General features: G+C 40.5%; 1 protein-coding gene across 1 annotated transcript in view; it reads left to right on the top strand.

Annotated features, from left to right (window-relative positions):
* The window catches only part of naaladl2 (N-acetylated alpha-linked acidic dipeptidase like 2), a 386,338-nt gene that overhangs the window by 306,039 nt on the left and 60,501 nt on the right, over positions 1–19,798 (top strand). Inside the window, exon 14 of the mRNA XM_078285865.1 lies at positions 15,910–15,999. Within this exon, the coding sequence (XP_078141991.1) occupies positions 15,910–15,999 (90 nt within the window). The remainder of the gene's footprint in view (positions 1–15,909; positions 16,000–19,798) is intronic.

Here is a 19,798-nt window from a genome sequence, read left to right as displayed (position 1 = left end):
CCTGATGCTCTCAATAGGAGGATGAGTTAGACTCAGCAGGTTGGCGCTGCCTCTTCTTCTGTTCCCTCAGTGACACCCAGTGGTAAACTGTATCTAGATAGAATGGAGACAGAAAGGGAGAGGGGGTGGATATAGAGAGAGGGAGACAGAGAGACAGAAAGAGAGAGAGTGAGAGTGTGTGTCCTTACATCGGGATCCCCAACAGAGTCCAAATGAATATCTCAACACATCCACACACACTCTATTGATCCAGGCACTGTCACTACTGCTCTTTATCTCAACCCCACCGCCTCTCTCTCCGAGTCTCTCCATCTTTTGCACTGTCCCTGTCAAATTCAGATTCATCTAATTTTTTTTCTCTCCCTCCCTCTCTCTCCCTCTCTCTCTCTCTCTCTCTGTCTCGGTTTGTCTCTCTCTCTCATATGGTGCCCTGGGGTATAATCAGATAACTGCCACAGAGATGGAGTGTATGAGGAACTGGCATGCAGTTCGGTACGTGTGTGAGCATGTGCGTGTGTGTGTGTGTGTGTGTGTATGCTCTTGTACCAATGTCCTCACAAGAATAGACAGATAAGGAAAATCCTCCAAAGTGAGGACATTGTGCCGGTCTTCACTACTACTACTACTACTACAAGTTTATGGTTAGGACATGTTTAGTATTAAGATTAAAATTATTATTAGGTTTAGCTTGGTGTAAGAGTTACAGTTAAAGTGGTAATCATTGAGATCCTCTTTTTTTTTACTTTGTCTCCACCTTTGTTGCTCAGCGCTCATTGCTGTGGTGTTTCTGCACTCCTCTTCCCAGAGATCACCTGTCAATAAAACAGTGTGTCCAGTACTGTGACGTCTTTTTCCTTTGATTTTCTGTTGATGCAGTTTGAGTTTCTCTTTTCTTTGTCTGTTCAGCCATGGTGGCTATCACTGCTCATGCTAACTACCCAGTTCTTCTTCTGTTTATTCCAAACAAACTGGAGATGTAAAACGCATCACTTCGCAGGATTTTTCTCAGGAAAGAGCTACCAGAATAGTAAATGGAAAAGCTTTCATGAACTGGCTACAGTTTGAATCACTATTGTGTTCAATCAGAGATAGAGAGTAGCAAAACAGACATTTATTTATATGAAAATAGCGAGGAAAAGAGTAGCAAAAAATATGAATGTTGTAGATTGTTAGAGTTCAACGAAAGAGTTCAGGGTAAGAGAGGTTGAGAGAAGTTGAAAGAATAGCCTCACAAATAAAGAATAGAAGTGTGTGTGTGTGTGTGGGTGTGAGGCCCTTAGAGGAAGTGTATATTGAGAAAAACAGAGATTATCAACCAGGCCTCACTTGGATCTGCTGCCTAATCAGCCACTAACTCCCCCAGATCCTGCTACAATGATAGGAGTACCACGGAAGAAGAGACGGAGGGAGGGAGAGAAAAGAAGAAGAATGATAGACAATGAGAGATGATGGAGAAAGTGGGGAGGAAAGAGAGTGGGGAGGAAAGAGAGATGAAGCGGCGTGGGGAGATGAGAGAGGGTCACCGAGAAGGAGAGAGGGAGGTAGAGATAGGAAGGAGGAGAGAGGAATATGGGAGGAGGGAGAGAAAGATGCAGAGAGGACGGACAGATGGATGAAGAGGCATGACGAGGGAAAGCAAATAAGATAGTAAGAGGGAAGGAGGGATGAAGGAGATGGCGAACAAGGGTTGAAGAAAAAGTCGATTAAAAAGAAGGAATATCCTCTATTCATGACTCGGTTTACCCGTCACGTCCTTAAAACCGACCCAATCTGAACTCTAGTGCATTCCAGGGTTCATTTTCCCACACAGCATACATCTGAGTTGAAACAATCCACCCTAAAATCAAATCCACAGATGTTATTTCTAAGATCTTAGACAGCTCAATCAATATTAGTGGATATGAACTGCTCTCCCCAAAAGCTAGAGCTGAGAAAACCATGACTTTAATCATGAGAGTCCAATGGGTATAGCAAGGTGTAGAATAGGTTTCTGACCAGAATGTACTACATGAACACTTTATTATGTCGGACGATCAAGTCGGAGAAATCGGGATTGTACTTGCAGCTGAGTTGTGGCGTAATCGCTGTTTCCAACATGGCTGAACAGAGCACAGAGTTGCATGCGAACGTAAGAAATTCCATACAATATAGCTGAAAATGCACCAGGCACCAAGTACAAATTTAAAAGATTCCTTGATAACTATAGTGCTACGGCATTCAGTTTCCTGTGGTATTTACATTCGTAATCCCCTGAAATAGCCGAAGATTGCTTGCTAGCTAGGCTAACGCTAGCTCACTTGCTAACGTTAGCCCAGAAGTCTGGCAATGTGTGTAAACAGTTCGGGAAACGTTCTCCAATTTTCCGACCGTAAAGCACGTGAACGTGAACTACTCGGATGGTCGAGTTGTGATGTATTCCCAACTCTGTTCCAATGTACGACCTAACATCACTTGAATGCATGATTAGTCAAAAGAGAAAAGATTGATGGAAATTTATTTGGAAACCATATCTAAAAAAGATAAAATGTCACATCAGGATTCAGGACCAATGTTCCGTCAAAGCTGATTTTTGAGGTTTTGTAAAATTATGTCCGATGCGAGGACTCTATCATAGCTTAGTGTTCAGTGAGTTAGTTCGTGAGGGTTTCATCAAGAGACATAACCTGGTGCTGCTCTATTCACGGTGAATTGTAGACTGAATATGTGGACTCAGACAATGTTTGCGGGAGTTCTTGCAGTACATCCAAATGATCTTCACGTCATTGCACTTCCCTGACCCTTTAATACCACCCTGGGTAGCATCCACACAACCATTCTCACTTTCACCATCAATGGAGCAGACGTCATCAAAAGAGTCTCATCTCTCTGGCTTGCACCCTTGGGAGAGGCTTGGTCATGTTCACAAAGGAAGGCCAAACTGTTTTGGGGTGGATTTTTCTTTGAGAGAGAGTCTGTACAGTTTGAAAAGCTGCAGTTTTAAATAATCTACTGCCCACCTCATCCAATGGAAAGATTTTAAAAAATTCAAACTCCCTGCCGTTGACCCCCACTGAAGCCTCCCACACAACTTCTGGACCTATAAAGCATTGTTTATTAAAATAGTATGAATAAGTATTTATTTCAAAATGTTTTGGCAGATACATGCAATCTCTCTCTGTCTTTCTCTCTCACTATCTATTGGAAGAAAAGCTCTCATTTAACCTGCCTTTTTCTTTTGCCTAACTGTGTATGTGCCTGTGTGTATTTCTCAGTATGGGCATCATTAAGTCCAGCATATATGATGTATGAATACACCACACCTGTTCATTGTGCTGTTGAGTCAGATTTTGACTATGGATGCTGGAACATGATGAAATCCAGCAGTTGTTTGTATATTTTGCCTTGGGTCACATCTCTAATTAATCACCACCACCCAGGCGGTGTGTTTTACCGCGTGTGTTTTGTTTTACTATGAACGCTGGCAGAGAGCACAATCTTTTTAAAGTTACTCTTAAAGGGATACCTTACATTTTTAATTTGGATTCTGTTATTTTTCTTTGATAGGCACTTATTATGTTGTGGTGAAACACAACAGTAAAGTCTTCATGTCTGGATTCATCTGTAAAATATGTCACCTTGTTTTGACCTGGATCTGTAGCATCCCCCTTGGGCCAATCAGTGTAATTTTGAAAATTATGGAACGCAGTGGTGAGATGCATCACTCCCCCAAGTTTCATCAAATCTGAATAATAAGAAGCCTGTATTAGATGGGCTAGAACATTAAAAACAGCACCTACACGTACCGGCAATCTGCCTTCATCAGAGCACTCTATTATTCAAATCCACACAAGTGGCTGGACTTGGATTTTTCATGCCATTTAACAACGGCTATGTTTTAATGCTCTGATATCCCCTGCTAATGGGGATGGTCAAGTTTTCTGTTTATGAGTTGATGCATGCAAATGCCATAACTTATTTACAATTGCCAGGATAAACCCATGTCCAGATTATGTGAAGCCAGAACTGAAATATGCTGATTTCATCTATGATATTGACTCACTTCCAGTATACACCTCATCTTTTTTACTGTTGTTTCAGTTTAGCTTAGGCTATGTTCACACTGCAGGCCTTGGTGCTTAATTGCGTTTTTTTGCTCAGATCCGATTTTATTGTCTGACTATTCATTTTTGACAGTGACCCATATTCAATATCAGTTTGAACAGACTACTAGACAGACACTCTATCCTGAAATGACCCACATCCACAACACTTGTGGACTGTGAGGGGCCATGTTTGTTTTGGGGTATATGTGTATGTAGGAAAGTTCAAAGTACAAAGTGTTGGTACCAGTGTTGGTACATGCGCTCGCTGTCTCTCCATTGGCTGCTTGTGTTGCAGCAAAGTGATGACGACAGTGATGTGTTCCATCTAGGAACATATGACTGTGGTCCAAATAAAAATTGAAAAGATCCATGTGTTTTTTCTCTGTTCACACACTTAAATACATCAGATCTGCGTCACATAGGAGGGAAAAAACATAATTGGGACACTTACAGCAGCAGTGTAAAGGTAGCCTTAGTTTCCCATTATTCTAATTGATTGTGTTGATTCATATATACAGGGATATGTAGCTATATAGACAAATGTAAACAGTGCGTATAAGCCTTACCCTAGATATGAGTTATTATCTGGAATACTGTGCGCGTGTTAGACATAGTCAGTGACAGTTAGCTGCAAATGTTTGCTGGCAGAGCTGGCGCTTTCAACTGTTCATTTTTACAGTTTATTTTACAAGCATGACTAGCTGCCGAGCCGCGCTGTATCCCCCTTCAGCAGACTTTCAAACCCATAGTTTTACAGTGGGGGAATCCAATTACATCCAGCACCTGGAAAGACAGGGAGAAAGAGAAAAAGATAAAGAGAGAGAGAGAGAGGGGAGGCTGAAGCAGAAAAAAAAAAATCAATGAGAATCCAACTGAGGTGGAACTAAGCTTGACAATGCAGTGTCTTTCATTCTTTTTTTGTTTTTTTTCCCCGGAGCGATAAAAGCGAAGGTCGCGTGTGTATGAATGCGTGTGGGTGTTTATTTCACGTGAACTCCCCACATTAACCTCTCCCTCACACTCGCCGCTCTTAAGGATTGTTGGATTCTCTCTTCCTCCCTCTCTCATTCATCCCTCTGCCTCTATTTCTCTTCCTTGCTCCGTCTCTCTCCATCTCTCTCCAGCCTCTCATTAGCTCTCTTTCACTCGTCCTATCTATCCCCCTCTCTTATCTCTTTCATCTCTCTCTCTCTTACTTTATCACTCTGGATCATTATCTCTCTTCGTCTCTGATTGCCTCCACCCCAGCCCCACCCCACCCCCCCTATATTGGCTAACCCTAACCTTAAAGATGGTGTACGGCTGAAACAGCCTGTGTTTTACTCATGTGTTTGCCTGCATACAGTACATAATGTTCTCAGCATACCGTATTTCCTCTAATAGTGGCCTGTAGTCAATTAAAAGCCGGGTCTCCGATAATGGCCGGGGCCGTGGTCGACACGGACAAATAAAGGCCGGGGGAAAAAACAAAGGAAACAAGACTAGGTCAAAACCTAGTATATGGCTGGACCGTGTCCGTCTCCTCTCTCCGCCGCTGCCTCTCCACCGCACCCACGGCCCGCATTGATCCTCCCGATCCAAGCCCCGGACCCCCGCCGAAATCTCGGCCGGATCACAGGGAACACATCGGCGCCCAGGTTCAGTTAGCTTCAGTTAGCTTCAGCTTACATGCAAACAACGGTGGATACCGGTAAACTCCTGGTGCCTGTTTGTAACTGTAGTTTGTAGTAACGTACAAGTGCCACAAGACGGCTCGGCCGGTGGAAGTCTCTGGAGCATGCCGTCGTCGATTACCGTAATTAACGTAATGCATTGCAGTAACAAAAAAACGTCTACCTAACGTACCCCAACAGAAGCAGATCAGGAAACAAGGAGGCTTCGTACTAAAATATGAGCAAATATACTTATCAAACAGAGGGAATTAGAAATAAAGGCCTGTCTCTAATATAAGCCTGCTTCCAGTAAAGGCCTGGTACCCTCTGCAGTTGAGGTAAATAAAGGCCCGGGCCACTATTAGAGGAAATACGGTATGTGCATTTGTGTGTTATGGTTAGACTGATTTGTCGGGCGATATTGGCCTTTTATTTAAATACAGCAGAGGTGTGGCCAAGTCAACTTTGCTCGAGTCCCAAGTCAGTCTCAAGTCTCAAGCCAAGTCTGAAGTCTAAATGTAGATTATCAAGTCAAGTCCAAGTCAAGTCCATGTCATTAATGTCAAGTCCCAAGTCTAAATGTAGATTACCAAGTCAAGTCCATGTCATTAATGTCAAGTCCCAAGTCTAAATGTAGATTACCAAGTCAAGTCCATGTCATTAATGTCAAGTCCCAAGTCTAAATGTAGATTACCAAGTCAAGTCCATGTCATTAATGTCAAGTCTCAAGTCTAAATGTAGAACAGCAAGTCAAGTCAGAACAAATCAAGAGTCCAGTATCAATTTAATATCTTAAAGAAAACTAAATATCTAGGACTTTTCAATGCAACATGGCTTTAATAGGATAAAAACTTGGTAAGAGCATCATGAGTTTGATTTCTAGAGTTTCAACTTCAATAAATTCAGTCATTCCATACAAATTCAGAAAACAGAATTTAAATTCAGTCATCCGGTGGAACAAATCTCATCACTTTCAATCTAAGTCATTTACACAAACACAAGATCTCAAGTCAAGACTTTAGAAACCTTTTCATGTCATCACAGTACAAGTCAAAGTCACCAGAATCCAGTCAAGTCAAGTCTCAAGTCGAGTCTCAGGTAATTAAAATTGTGACTGTACAAGTCATGTGACTCGAGTCCCCACCTCTGAAATACAGATATTTCCCAGTCAGTATCATCAACCTCTGATGTGAAGGATATGATCCACGTATGCATGCGTAAAGTGTATTTGTGGTTTGTGTGTGTATGTATTTGTGCTAGTGCATTGGTGCATGCCTTTTCTGTTAGTAACAGCTGCCATTTATCTAGCACCATAACCTTCTTTAAGGGATCTAACTCAGACTTCATCTGGTGTCTGATAAGAAATTAACCAAAACTTCAACACTTTCTTGTTTTTAAACCTGTCAAATTTTAATATCCTTTGCAGAGGAATACCTTGATGAAAGTGCTTTGGTTCGCACTAAAGAAGAAGCGCGCCATGGCTTTCTTTCATGCTGGTTTTCACCTCTCTGTTTTCTCAGCTCTAACTTTCATCACTTGTCATCAGGGTCTCTACAGGGGAGCTGTCTGGCTTCTAAACAATACACTCATGTTTTGGGCTATTCGTAGAGACACTTTGTGGAAAAGACTGCCTTCTTTAGTCTTTTAGGGTGGATTTAATGATGTGAGGGTTGACAGAGTGAGTACACATACACATATAGCAAAGCTCTTTCAAAGTGCACTTGCATTACGTTCTTCAAGGGATAATGAAGTAAGAGTTATTTCCGCCGAATAAATCATTTCAGGAGGAAGAAAAGTTACATGGTGGTGCCATCAGATTTTGAACAACAAAAGAATAAATGCCTCAGCTAATCAACATTCCTCCTTTATCCCATCCGTCTTGTTGTAAGGCATTAAGAGTCACCACTGAAGAGTAATGAATTACGTTGTGTATGTATCTAGGAGAGATATGTAGAAAGATAATTATCTTGTTATCATTTGTACATTGGTCAATAAAGATGCGGTCTTCTTTTTTTTCTTTTTCTTCTTCTTCTTCTTCCTCTTCTTCTTCTTCCTTATTGTATAGGAGTGTACCAGTGGGAGGTTCAGTTGTGGAACCGTCACTCAGAGGGTTGAGCATGGCACAAACATTTCTAATGGATTTCTAATGCAAAACTAACTAATGATCATACAAACACAATGGAGACTTATACCTGGGAGTGACAGTGGGTTTGACTTTTCTGGGAGGTCATGCTGGCCAGATATTGTACATTTTTTGTCCAAAAAATGTTCTTTAGTTTTAATGTAATTTCAGTTCAAATTGCCAATCACGCCAAACCTACTTCATTATTTACTCGACAAATTGAGCTGGAAATCATAAGGCTCTATCTCGACCAAGATTACTATAAAACAAGCCCATAGTGGTTTTTTTGTTGTTGATTTTTTTTAACTAGGCATTTTAATTTTTAAATTGAAGTGTTTATTTTTCAACAGCGCACATTGTAAAGTAAAACTGGAATCAATCAACGTGCGGTCAAACTCAGCAGTGACATGGGTCAGACGTCTGAACTCAAAATGTCTGTGATGAAACAAATTGTGGTCCCGTCTTTCAAACAGTCCAAAAGATGTTCACACGCCCTGTTGTACATTAGTGGGAAGGGCAGAGTCTGAGTCCCTCCATATGCTCCATTAAACGGCCAAAGCTACATTTTCCACCACCAACCCATCCAGTGCAATACATTCAATAACAATCCTCCTAATTGTCTCTTTTCTTCTTATTCTTCTTTTCTTTTCTTTTTTTTAACCTTTTGTTGTGGGCTAATTTATCTCATTCTCTCAGTGCGTCATCCTCTAATGGTTGCTGCCTCGGTGCGGTCTTGCACTTGTGAGCTCGGCTTCTGTCTGTGAGAACTTGTTGTACTCCTTCAAATGGTGTGTTTTCAAGTGCCTGATTAAATTAGTAGTAGCCTATTGTAATTAGCTCTGCTGCCGTCACCCCTCCCAACACTTGCATCGCAATTAGCTGTTTGACTTTTGCTCTCCAGTTTAAAGTCGTTCCAGACTTTAAATTCCAGCTTTGCAACAGTGTTCTGCTCATGGCAAATACTTTTTCATTTATCATTTTGCGTAAATGAGGGGGGAATTAAATACATACATTTATGTTTTTTTCAGGACAGCCCTAATCTCATGGAGTGCAGTTCTGAGATATTGAGCATCAAATATTTGTATATATATATATATATGTATAATATATATTTTATTTGGCTATGTATTTTCTAGCTTTTTTTAATCTTTAACCCCAAAAGGTTCTTTTTAAAAAAAAAAAAAAAAGAAAATTGAAAAAGATCATCAATATGTAGATAACTCACATAATTTCTAAAAGGAAATTTCAGCTTCAAGCGAGTGTACTTTTGCGTTTCTTGCAATATTGAGGAAATATCAAAATGCTGCTGTTTCCATTCAGCTTTTTCGAATTTGTTACATCATAATTTGCACACAAAAAAAAAATACTAGGCTCAAAACCCAGCAAGGGTAAGAGACAGCAGAGAAAATGTTTGTGGGAGAGAAAGAGAGAGCAAAGCCCAAGTGCTGAGATCAAGGCAGAGAGAGATCGTCTGTATTGAGAAAGACGAAGTGAGAGGTAGCTAAGAGGTACAAAGGGCTCCAGGTACAAAGTGAATGGGGCTCAGGTATCTTTGATCCTCGCGGGGTCTCTCTTTGTTTTACGGCTTTAGCTCTCCAAAACCCTTCATCCTGCCTCTGTGAAGTAGAACAGAGTGCTTGATTTGGCCTGCTGCCTGGCACCGGGTATCCACAGCTAATGACAGTGCATAGACCCTACTGGGAGAGGACAGCCAGCAGGTGTGTATGCGGTTCTGGGCAGTGCACAAGGGATGCTGTGGAGTGTATGTGTATGTGTTTGTCTGTGTGTGTGTGTGTGTGTGTGTGTCAAGTTAGAGCAATATATTACTATTCCCAGTAACAGGTACACCGTAAAAAACAATAATAATAATTAGAAGAATCTGAGAAAAGACTGAGAATCGATTCTACTAATAAACAGAATCGGAGTCGACTCCTGTTGCAATCTCGACTCCATACTCTTGAATTGTATAAACTGTTTAATTTAAATGAATTTGTAATGAATTCATTCTGATTTAGGCCGATCTATACTAATCTGTGTTCGACTGTCTTGGTCTGATCCATTTCACAACAAGTGGGGAGAGGGGAGGGAGAAACTCAACGCTCGTTGGTTGAATGCCAACTGGCGTAAAACTTCCATTTTTGTGTTGATTTTAATTTGGAATCGGAATTGATTGAGAATCCATTCCATCAACTCCAAAAAATGTGGAATTGTCCATCCCTAAAACAAATGTAAAAAATCCGACAATATGTTGCAGATTTTCACAAGGATTTCATGTATTTTCAAAATTTTTTAAATTGCATTAAAATTAAAGTTATGACCCTTTATTAAATGTTTGTCCTTTAATTTAAGGGGTTATATCCTTTGTTGAAGTAAATACATTCTCTGTTTTAAAAAAGACAATACTGCAAATTTTACAAGCAGCATTGTATTTTTACAGATATGTCAATAAAATTACGATCAATATTATAGTCATAGTTATTTTACAGCTTTTTGTTTTGTAATTGAAAAGTACAGATAACATCTGTTTTTTTGAGAGTCTATCCACTTAGAAACCAGTAAAATGTTGTGGAATGGGCTGCCAAACATTAACTGTAAAACTACAGTTAGAATTTGTAGAATGGAATAACATGCAGTCTGTATATTTACAGTATCTGACACTTTTTTTTACATCAATGTATGTGAGTGTTATTTCACAGAAAAATCAGCTTATTTTAATATACCAACCTGAATTGTAATTTTACGGTTAATGTTTGGCAACCTGTGCTGCCAACCATTTGACTGTTTTCTTTTTTTTTACGTTTTTTTGTTTTGTTTTTTACAATTCATAGTGTAATGAATATTTCAATATCAGTAATAGTATTAGAGTTACCAATCAAACAAGTGAAAACTAGCTTAGTGGTAGTTTGACCGTGAAGCTGACCAATATAACAGCTTCAAGTATCAAACCCAAGTATATCAATTGTACATTCACAATTTCCAATAATTCCCAGCATCTAGGCTAAGCTGATGACATCACACAAATGACAAAAATCAAGAAGACCCAAGGCAACCTGCTTAGGCCTACATGATTTTAGTCTCAGAGGGGCCAGACTTTAGTTTGTTTGAGGTGTTTTTTGGTTATTTACATCAGTTATGAGTGTGCCATGCATCAACCGGCATGTAGGTTTCTTTTAAATATTTTAATTGGTTTCCCCCCTCACATTGTTTCATGTCAGTTTGTGGCTTCAATCAGGAAACTGCACCCCTGCACAATAAAAAGGTTACTTTATATATTTGTTTATAGGCACAGAGCTGACAAGACAGATAACCTAGACTACAGAGCGATCACACCCAGAGAGAAAAAGCTAGGCTAAAATACAGACTATCATCATTCATTCATGGTTTCAATCAGGAAACTGAAATTTTGGCGTAATAAATAAAGAGATCATATAATAGTGGATGATATTTTACTACTAAGCAAGGATCCAGCGAATTTATTACCAGTGTGTTACAAGTGTCATCGAATCATACTGCAAGTTATGGCACAAATCAGATCAGATCACAAATCAGATGTCTATTTCCCAGACATGGTTCCAATATTATAGTTCCATTCAAACTATTGAATGGTATGGTATTGGAAATAGTGTATAGTATCATTCAATTTCAAATTATATCCAAAAGGAATTAAATATTTATTAAAAGATAGAGGTTTTCTGGCATTACCAAACATATATTATAGTATATTATAGTATATCTACTGTATATCTAGATAGATAGATAGATAGATAGATAGATAGATAGATAGATGCACTGCGGTTTGCTGTGCCTGCTGCAACATCTGGTTTCCCTGATCATTCACAAAGAAACACAAAAGCGAGGTGATTGAGTTATCCCAATTTTTGAAGGTAAGAGAAGCTGCGATCACCAGTTTTGGGGGTGTAACATAAAAATAATATTACGGGTAGAGTAACAAATTACTAACACAAGTGAACAATGGCCATTAAATGTCCATTCAAAAATATCGTCCTCTTGACTGACACCAAGCTGCAGTGCAGTTATTCCAAGCCCACTCGCCTTTGCTTTACCAAGTAAAAGAAACTATCATAACTATAGGCCAAATTTAGGCTTTTACCGAAGCCTGTTGGCAAAACACCAAATGCATCTTGTCCCCAAACAAATGCTTTTATCCCCAATCAAAGGTGAAAAGACCACAGCGTATCTGCAACATCATGATTCCGACTATAATACCCTCAACCTAAACTGTTGCAAAAGAACACCGCTTGACCATAAAGACTGAAAGCTACAGAAAGCTGCTGGGTTCAAATAGCACTTCAAGCCATGGCTTTGTGAGAATGCACCAGAAACTCACCCATCTCTCTCTCTCTCTCTCTCTCTCTCGCGCGCTCTCTCTCTCGGCAGTGAGGTTTCTTTTTGGGGAATGCTGTATTCAGCTTGACATCCACAATGGGGGCATACTCCGAGGCAGATGTTGCGCTCAATAATTCACATATTTATTCAGAGCCAGCACAGAAAAAAGGCTGCATAAAACTTTCTGGTTGTGCCTTCTTGGGATAAATATGTGAATTATTAAGTAAAACTTCTACTCTCCATATGTGCCCACACTCTGGATGTCAAGTTGGTTGGTTGAGGTTGTTGGTTATGTGCACCCCAGAGTTAAACATTTTAGCCTGTTTTTCCTGGCTATGAAAATATATTCATGTATGTATTTTTTTATGAGATTGTTTTTTGTGCATTCTTGCCTTCATTCAGTAGTTGGCAGCAGAGAGAGACAGGAAAATTGAGATGGGGATGACGTGACAAAGGTCCCAGGTACTTATTGCGTGTTTCTCCAGTGGTGGTTCTAGACTAATTTTGAATTGGGACGCAAATTCTACCTTGACCATGAAGCTGAGACCTTCAATACACTGAGGGGCGAATTCACAAAGAATGGATTGCGGCCGCTAATAGCACCATGAATTGCGCATCATTTGCACCCGCTATTTGCTCCGTCTCAAGGACCGATTCACAAAAGATATTGCGCTAATGATATGCCAGCGCAAACACGCCCATAACCTGTTGCAGCTGAGCGCAATTTGCCCCTGTTTTGCGTCTGATTGCAATTACCAATGTGGCAAAGTATAAACGTTGCCTTTGCGCGAAGAACACAGTAGGCAGGACAATGGCAGAGAGAAAGAGAAAAATGAAATTTTTAGACCGCGAGCTGCAAGTCCTGGCAGACAAGGTGCAGAGGCATTCCTCAAAACTTCAGGCAAGAGATTTAACCGGGACTGCGAGAAACCATATTTGGGATTTAATATCCCAGTCTGTCAGTGCTGTTGGTGTTTCCAAACGCACCTTCAGACTGCAAAAGAAGATGGCATGATTTGAAGCGGAGAACAAAGGAGAATGTATTCATTTATTTTTCATGACACAATTGCATCCTGTCACTGCATCCTTTGTTTGTCATTGCATCTCACTGCATCCCAAAATAAACTAGAAGGGCACTCGCGAGCGCAGACCTCCGCCAAGGCCAATCCAGTCTTCTATGATATGCAAATGTGCAAGCGCAACCAATATACGGATCCGCTCCAAAATTTAATGGGTTCTTCCTTGGCCCATGCTACACCCTTCCACGAAGTTTCATGAAAATCGGGCCAGTAGTTTTTCCGTAATCCTGCTGACAGACAGACAAACACACACACAAACACACGGCACCGAAAACATAACCTCCTTGGCGGAGGTAATACTGTAAATGAGTTTGAGCGGGGCTGTCCATGGTGCTGGATCTTTAGGCCAAAATAAAGCCCACTGTGCTGACTAGTGAGATGAGTGAAAATGAAATTGAGTTGTATTGATTGTTTGGTTGTACTGATTTATTTGCTTTTGTTTGTGAAGCAATCTGTGTTAAAGTTCTATAGTAATAATAATAATAATGTCAAAATATTATTTACAGACTGTATTTACAGACAATTTTATTTTTTAGGTAACACAAAGGTGGAATTGTTGCAGAGACATTTGCAAGGTCAATTCAATTCAATTCTCAGTTAAATCAACAAGTGATAAAGTCTGGGCGTGACACCCCTTATAAATGCTTCAGTTACCACCAACTCTCTGAAGACGCTAATAATTTCACTGCGTGTGGCAATTAGCGCCGACCTTTGTGAATTGGACTGTTTTTGCAATGAGGCTCATTTGCATAGAAAGGGGGCAATTTTGCGCCAAATGTATGCATATTACCTAATTTAAATACGTGCAAATAGCACAGGAGCACCAAGACGCTATTTGCGTGGCAGTGCAGTTAGCGGGGCATTTCACCCTTTGCGAGTGCTTTGTGAATTAGACGGTTTCTTTTTGTCTTATTTGCACAGGTTTAGCGTCAGCAAAAGCCGCGCAATCCTTTTGTGAATTCGCCCCTGAATGTGCAAAACAGAACCAGCGGCATCTCTTCATTTAAAGTGGCGCTCATAAGGCATTATAAGGCACCCTAATTGCATTCTAAGTACATTGTGCATCAGAAACACAGGAGCGGGCCGACGTTGTTTGAAGGCTCTCCTACCACACCAAGGTGCGTTCAAAATCTGGCAGTTTGTTTTAGCCTTGCTTATTGGCAAAAAAACACACATTGGAAAATATAATTTGAGACTTTATTACTAATCGGTAGGGTGTTCTGGTAAATCCGGCATGTATATAATCCTCCAAACAGCTTGAATTTTAATGGACCGGCCCATTTAAGTGGTGCCCATTTAACTGGGGAAGTGATGCTACTTCACATACAAAATAGCGACTCCTTACCTTAAATATATTCCAAAACTCCACAGACAACAGGAATCGTGGTGATGTCAGGATCCTAATCACAGCAAGCGTCCATCGAACAAAACAATGCGTTAACTCAGTAAAACATGATAGAACGCTTATTGTCCAACCTGCCCGCCATGCTGATGATGGTCTCGCTCTACGGAGGGCAGAGTGTTGTTGCAGTGACAACGCTGAACCATAGAGGCCAGCATTGGACCAGAAATCACACATAGACCCTTTAACATCAGGTTATTTGTCAGGAGCTTCAAAATGATTGAACAGATTACTATTGGGATCATAATTTCTGTCCTTTGTATTAGAAAGGAGCTACTATTACTAAGTCAAAGACAGAGGGAGAATATTCAGTAACTGTTTTATGCATGGTAACAGGGAGACTCAACCACAGGGTATCAAAGGTTAATGGAAATATCTTAACCTGATTAAGTCCTAAACTGGAGTAAACTGGAGAGAACAGCTGGGTTACTCCGGTCATGTCAACCTAGGCTGATTGCTCAAAACAAAACAAAACCAGCACGTTTATGAGGCACGTGGAGTGTGTCTGAAACAAGTACAATACACTTGAGTTGTCAGGTATGTTCTTGACTCCCAAGATAGATAGTGTCGCAATCGTGTCTTTGAACCTTTGATATTCTTAGCTGTCTGCTACTTAATCTGACTCCATGAAAAACGCAGTTCTTCTATAAATGCAGCCGTGTCGCGTCTTTGAAGTTGCTATGAGGTGGTTTGTTTTGGGACGTTACAAAGTGTGTGCTAAGGTGACAGAGGATTGGCTTTGTGTGTGTGTGCGTGTGTGTGTGCGTGCATGGTTACATGACTTTGTAAGTGTCAGCATCCGGGACTTTGTGTGTGTGTGTGTGTGTGTGTGTGTGTGTGTGTGTGTGCGTTTGACAGCAGAACAAAACGTTCTGGCAGCTCTGTGGCCCTGAGAGCGTTTACTGTTGTTTCCTTTCAGCGGCTTGACAGATCACTCCATTGCTACCGCACTCTTCGAGAATAGAATAGAATAAACTAGAATAGAATAGATAAGAAAAGGGAAGGAAAAAACAAGAGACGCTTTCTTTTTCCTTTTTTTCTTTTTGACTCATGAATCATTGTGGTAGGCTATGGCACCGAAATGGAGAGGTTTCATACTAGCCCGTAAATGAGACAAGGAGTTGAGCTGAAAGGAGAAGTGAGGAGAGGAGACCGAGGTTTAAATGATGTTGTGGTTTTACATCTAACAGGATAACTGTTTCTTCCGCTCTCTTTCACCCCCCAGACTACCAGTTTTCTGTCAGAGGCCCAGTTTTCAGCCGAGTCACCGGGCACCCTTGACCCGCTCTCCAAGTTCCACGAAACCATTGCCAAGGTATGACCACCATCACTAATCACACGTCTCTACCTTCTTTATAGTATGACTACCAAATTACATCTAACAGACTAACAGCAGGGGTGGCTTAAAGGGTCATGATAACCTCAGTCTCAAACTGAGGTTGTCATGACCCTTTAAGTAAAATGACAGCAAAGTAACAGTACTTTTAATTGAGCAGGATGTTTCGGTCCTCTTTGTCTGCTTGCCTGGAGCAGGGGAAAAGGGGGGGATGGGCAAGGGGAAAAGACTGCAGCGTGTATGATGACGTCCAAAATTCTGTAAACCACCAAAACAACACTATTCAAAGGTTTTTATAGCCACTAGTTTGCGGCAATAAGCTGGCATTTGCACAGAAAACCCAAGGAAAAAAGCATTATGTGATGTATTGTCAATATTACAACCAGGAAGGAAGTGTTTCATCATAACATACAGTACATTGCCATGAGCATTGCCTTTAACATTGGCTACAGCTAACAGCAGAAAAAAGGTTTCATACTCAAAAGGTTAGGTTTAAGAACTGGTGTAAAAAATACTTCAGTTAAACTAAAAAGTAGCTCATTGAAAATTTTGAGTAAAAGTTTCTGAAATACTTTAAAAAAAATCAGGCACTGTTACATGTGATCTTTCCCATGCAGAGAGTTCAATATGTGATATTACACTTGTTGTTATTGGCTATGTTAAGCACTCTAAAGATGATATTCTGAATGTTTTGTGATATTCAATCTCTGATTAAATAAACAACCTGAAAAATTCCCATCCCCATCATTCAGTAACGTTGCTACGTTGATTTTTCTTTTGCTACTAGCTATCAACTAGCAAGACTAACACAAACTAATAATACTGTAGCTGTATGGATGTTAATTAAGCGATTATCATGGATAGATTTGAGCATTTAATGCTACAGTTAGCTCACTTCATGTTACCTCCACATGCTGAACATGCAATTTACAAGTGGTCAGTTTCTGATGCATAAGGATGCAGTTTAAAATGTTGTATTGCATAATACTTAAACGTAACAAAAACTACTCAAAGTACAGGTACACAAAAAAGCTACTCAGTTACATTAACATGAGTAGATGTAATTTGTTACATCCACCCTTGAATAATAGTACCAAGGTAGGATTGCTGGCTCAACTCAGAAGTACACGAGACTACAAAGATAGCACAAATGTACTCTTTGCTACAGTAGCTCATCAATTACACCTTTTGACCAAAGCTGTTGCAAAGAAAGGATCACTGTCACAAGTCACTAATTCCTTCTGTCTCCCTTTGTCATAAACCCCAAGTTATACCTTTCCTCTACAATGGCTTCACAGTCAAAGTCACACAAATTACACACAGCTTACACAACCTATTGCCAAAGTAGGATTGCTGTCTCAACTAAACTAGAAATAACCATCACCGTGCTTGGAATATTGTCACGGCTTACAAATTCCACCAGTTTACTAAAGCTATTGCCAGTATAGGATTGCTGTCACAAATGACGTAGGGCACAGTGAAGTTTATGGTGGTCCAACTCTTTGATTAAGATGCTTAATGGCAGTTCTGCGTATGAAATTACACCTACAAGTACACCACCCTGGCATGAGTACCGTACCGCCAAAACTCACAGTCCGACTGTGAGAAAGGACACTTTATCAACCTACCACTGTGCATGGCCAAGGGCTTACCACCCCCTCCAGAAAAACAAACAAAAGAAACTCTATTAAATCCTACAGGAGAGTGGAGGAGAAGACAGAGAAGCAGTTTAATTAGGGTGAGCAGGATGTGTGGGAGAGAGGAGGACAAGTTTGTACAAAAGAAGCTTTTCTTCTGGTGAACTGGTTGCCATCTGCCTATTTAGACTCCTGCAGCACCTAGTCTGTATATGTGAGTGTTTGTGTGTGTTGACATGATCCAGAGTGTGTACGGGAGTGTATGTAAGTGTGGGTGTACATATAACTGTAGCCCCTTTTCGCTCTGGGTTTAAGCCTAGGCCGTGGGCAGAGGGAGCTATGATTAACGTCCAGGCAGCATCTTCCCTATTACTCAGCTCCCGCATTCAAAACAAAGGAGATACTGACTCAAGACTGAGTTGTCCTCTTGTTCTTAAAGAGTAACTAAACCCCACCCAAATCTGTGGTGAAGCCTGACACCTAACCTAACTGGCCATCTGCTATTGGCTGGTCTTTGAGCCAGGTGATGTCACCCTTCTATAGAGTACAACAGGTGGTGACATCACCTGGCACCAAAGACCAGCCAATAGCAGAAGGCCAGTTCAGTACCCTACTTTTCACCATTATCTATCAGGCTTCAACACAAATTTGGGTTTGGGGTTTAGATACTCTTTAACCTTGTTGCCTGCTGTCCAGCCCCCATGAATCGCATTTTTGAATTTGCATGCTGATTCATAGGGATCTGGACGCAAGTCTGTCCACGACTGATTCACTGACGAAATTCCTACAAGATATTGTTTCATTTTCACATATTTAACCAAAACATGCTAGAGACACAATGACAGAGATACAATGTCCAATCAAGTGCATTCCAGTGAAGGCAATTTCCTAGAAATGTAAGAAACTGCAGCCTTAACAGCTGTACAATAATTCAGGAATGTGATCCGCAAAAGCAGAAAAAAAGTTTTCATGCCACTGTCACTATCTCTCTCTACTATCTTTCTCCTATTAGAAAACAAATGAAAAGCTGTGTGTCCATGTGGTATGTTGCTGTGATCTACGTCCCACTATGGATCAAAGTCCTAGTCAGTATGTGTGCGTGTGTGTGTGTGTGTGTGTGTGTGTGTGTGTGTGTGTGTGTGTGTGTGTGTGTGTGTGTGCGCCTGTGCATGCGTTTGTGTATGTGTATGCACTCTTGCGTCCATTAGTAATTGTCAAATATGGCTTCATGGCTGCCGGACACATACAATATATGAAATATGGCAAAGTAAAAATGACGTTACAAAGAGAATTCATTCACGCTTAGCTGCACCAGGCTGCAAGTGTGTGTGTGTGTGTGTGTGTGTGTGTGTTCTCTTCCCGTGTTCACTAGAGGAAGAGACAGATGGGATTGCAAGAGAAGAGGCACAAGTCTCTTATTCCCACCTTCTTCTGCAATAAAGGAAATAGTTAATTGTAAGCACTGTTAGATAGTGGATTGGTTAGAAGGGTAATCATACAATTACGTTCCCATCATTTTCTCAGTAAATGGAGCCCATTTTTATTTGAGAAAGCATGGCAAGGCACTAACATGTAAGGTAAGAGATGAAACTTAACTGATCCCCATGGAGAAATTGAGTCGTTGCAGTAGCAAACAGAAACAGAATACAGCAATGGAAAATATAACATAAATAAGAATAGAGCAGAAGAGGTCATATAAATATATTCAACTGACAATTTCAACACTACATGTTAAGTAGAAAAGTATGGATGAGAGTTGCAGGGTTACCACATTTATGTCCACAGAATGTCAAATACTGTATTATATTGTTTTGAGAAGAGACAGAGTTAAGGGCTTTTCCTCTCCTTAAAGGAACACAAACCTTTTTATCAACTTAGCATTGTATGACAAGATTGGCAGCAGTTTCACCTCATTTTGGATTTAGTGTGCTACAGTGCTTTTGAGATGATGTAAAGCTTGCTATTCATTAAACATACCCAGTGCTAAAGCAGTGGTATGCACCACAGTGAACTAAATAATTGCCGAACACAAGAAGTCAACCTGCAACCAATCTTCTCGTCACACAGCAGTATATTAAGCAAAGAGCTTATTTGCCCAAAAAGGATTATTCCTTTAAAGGGGCTACAGTAAAGCGGTAAAG

Source organism: Centroberyx gerrardi, chromosome 9, assembly GCF_048128805.1.
Source record: "Centroberyx gerrardi isolate f3 chromosome 9, fCenGer3.hap1.cur.20231027, whole genome shotgun sequence".
In the NCBI taxonomy this organism is placed as follows: Eukaryota; Metazoa; Chordata; class Actinopteri; order Beryciformes; family Berycidae; genus Centroberyx; species Centroberyx gerrardi.
This window is presented reverse-complemented; position numbering and strand designations above follow the sequence as displayed.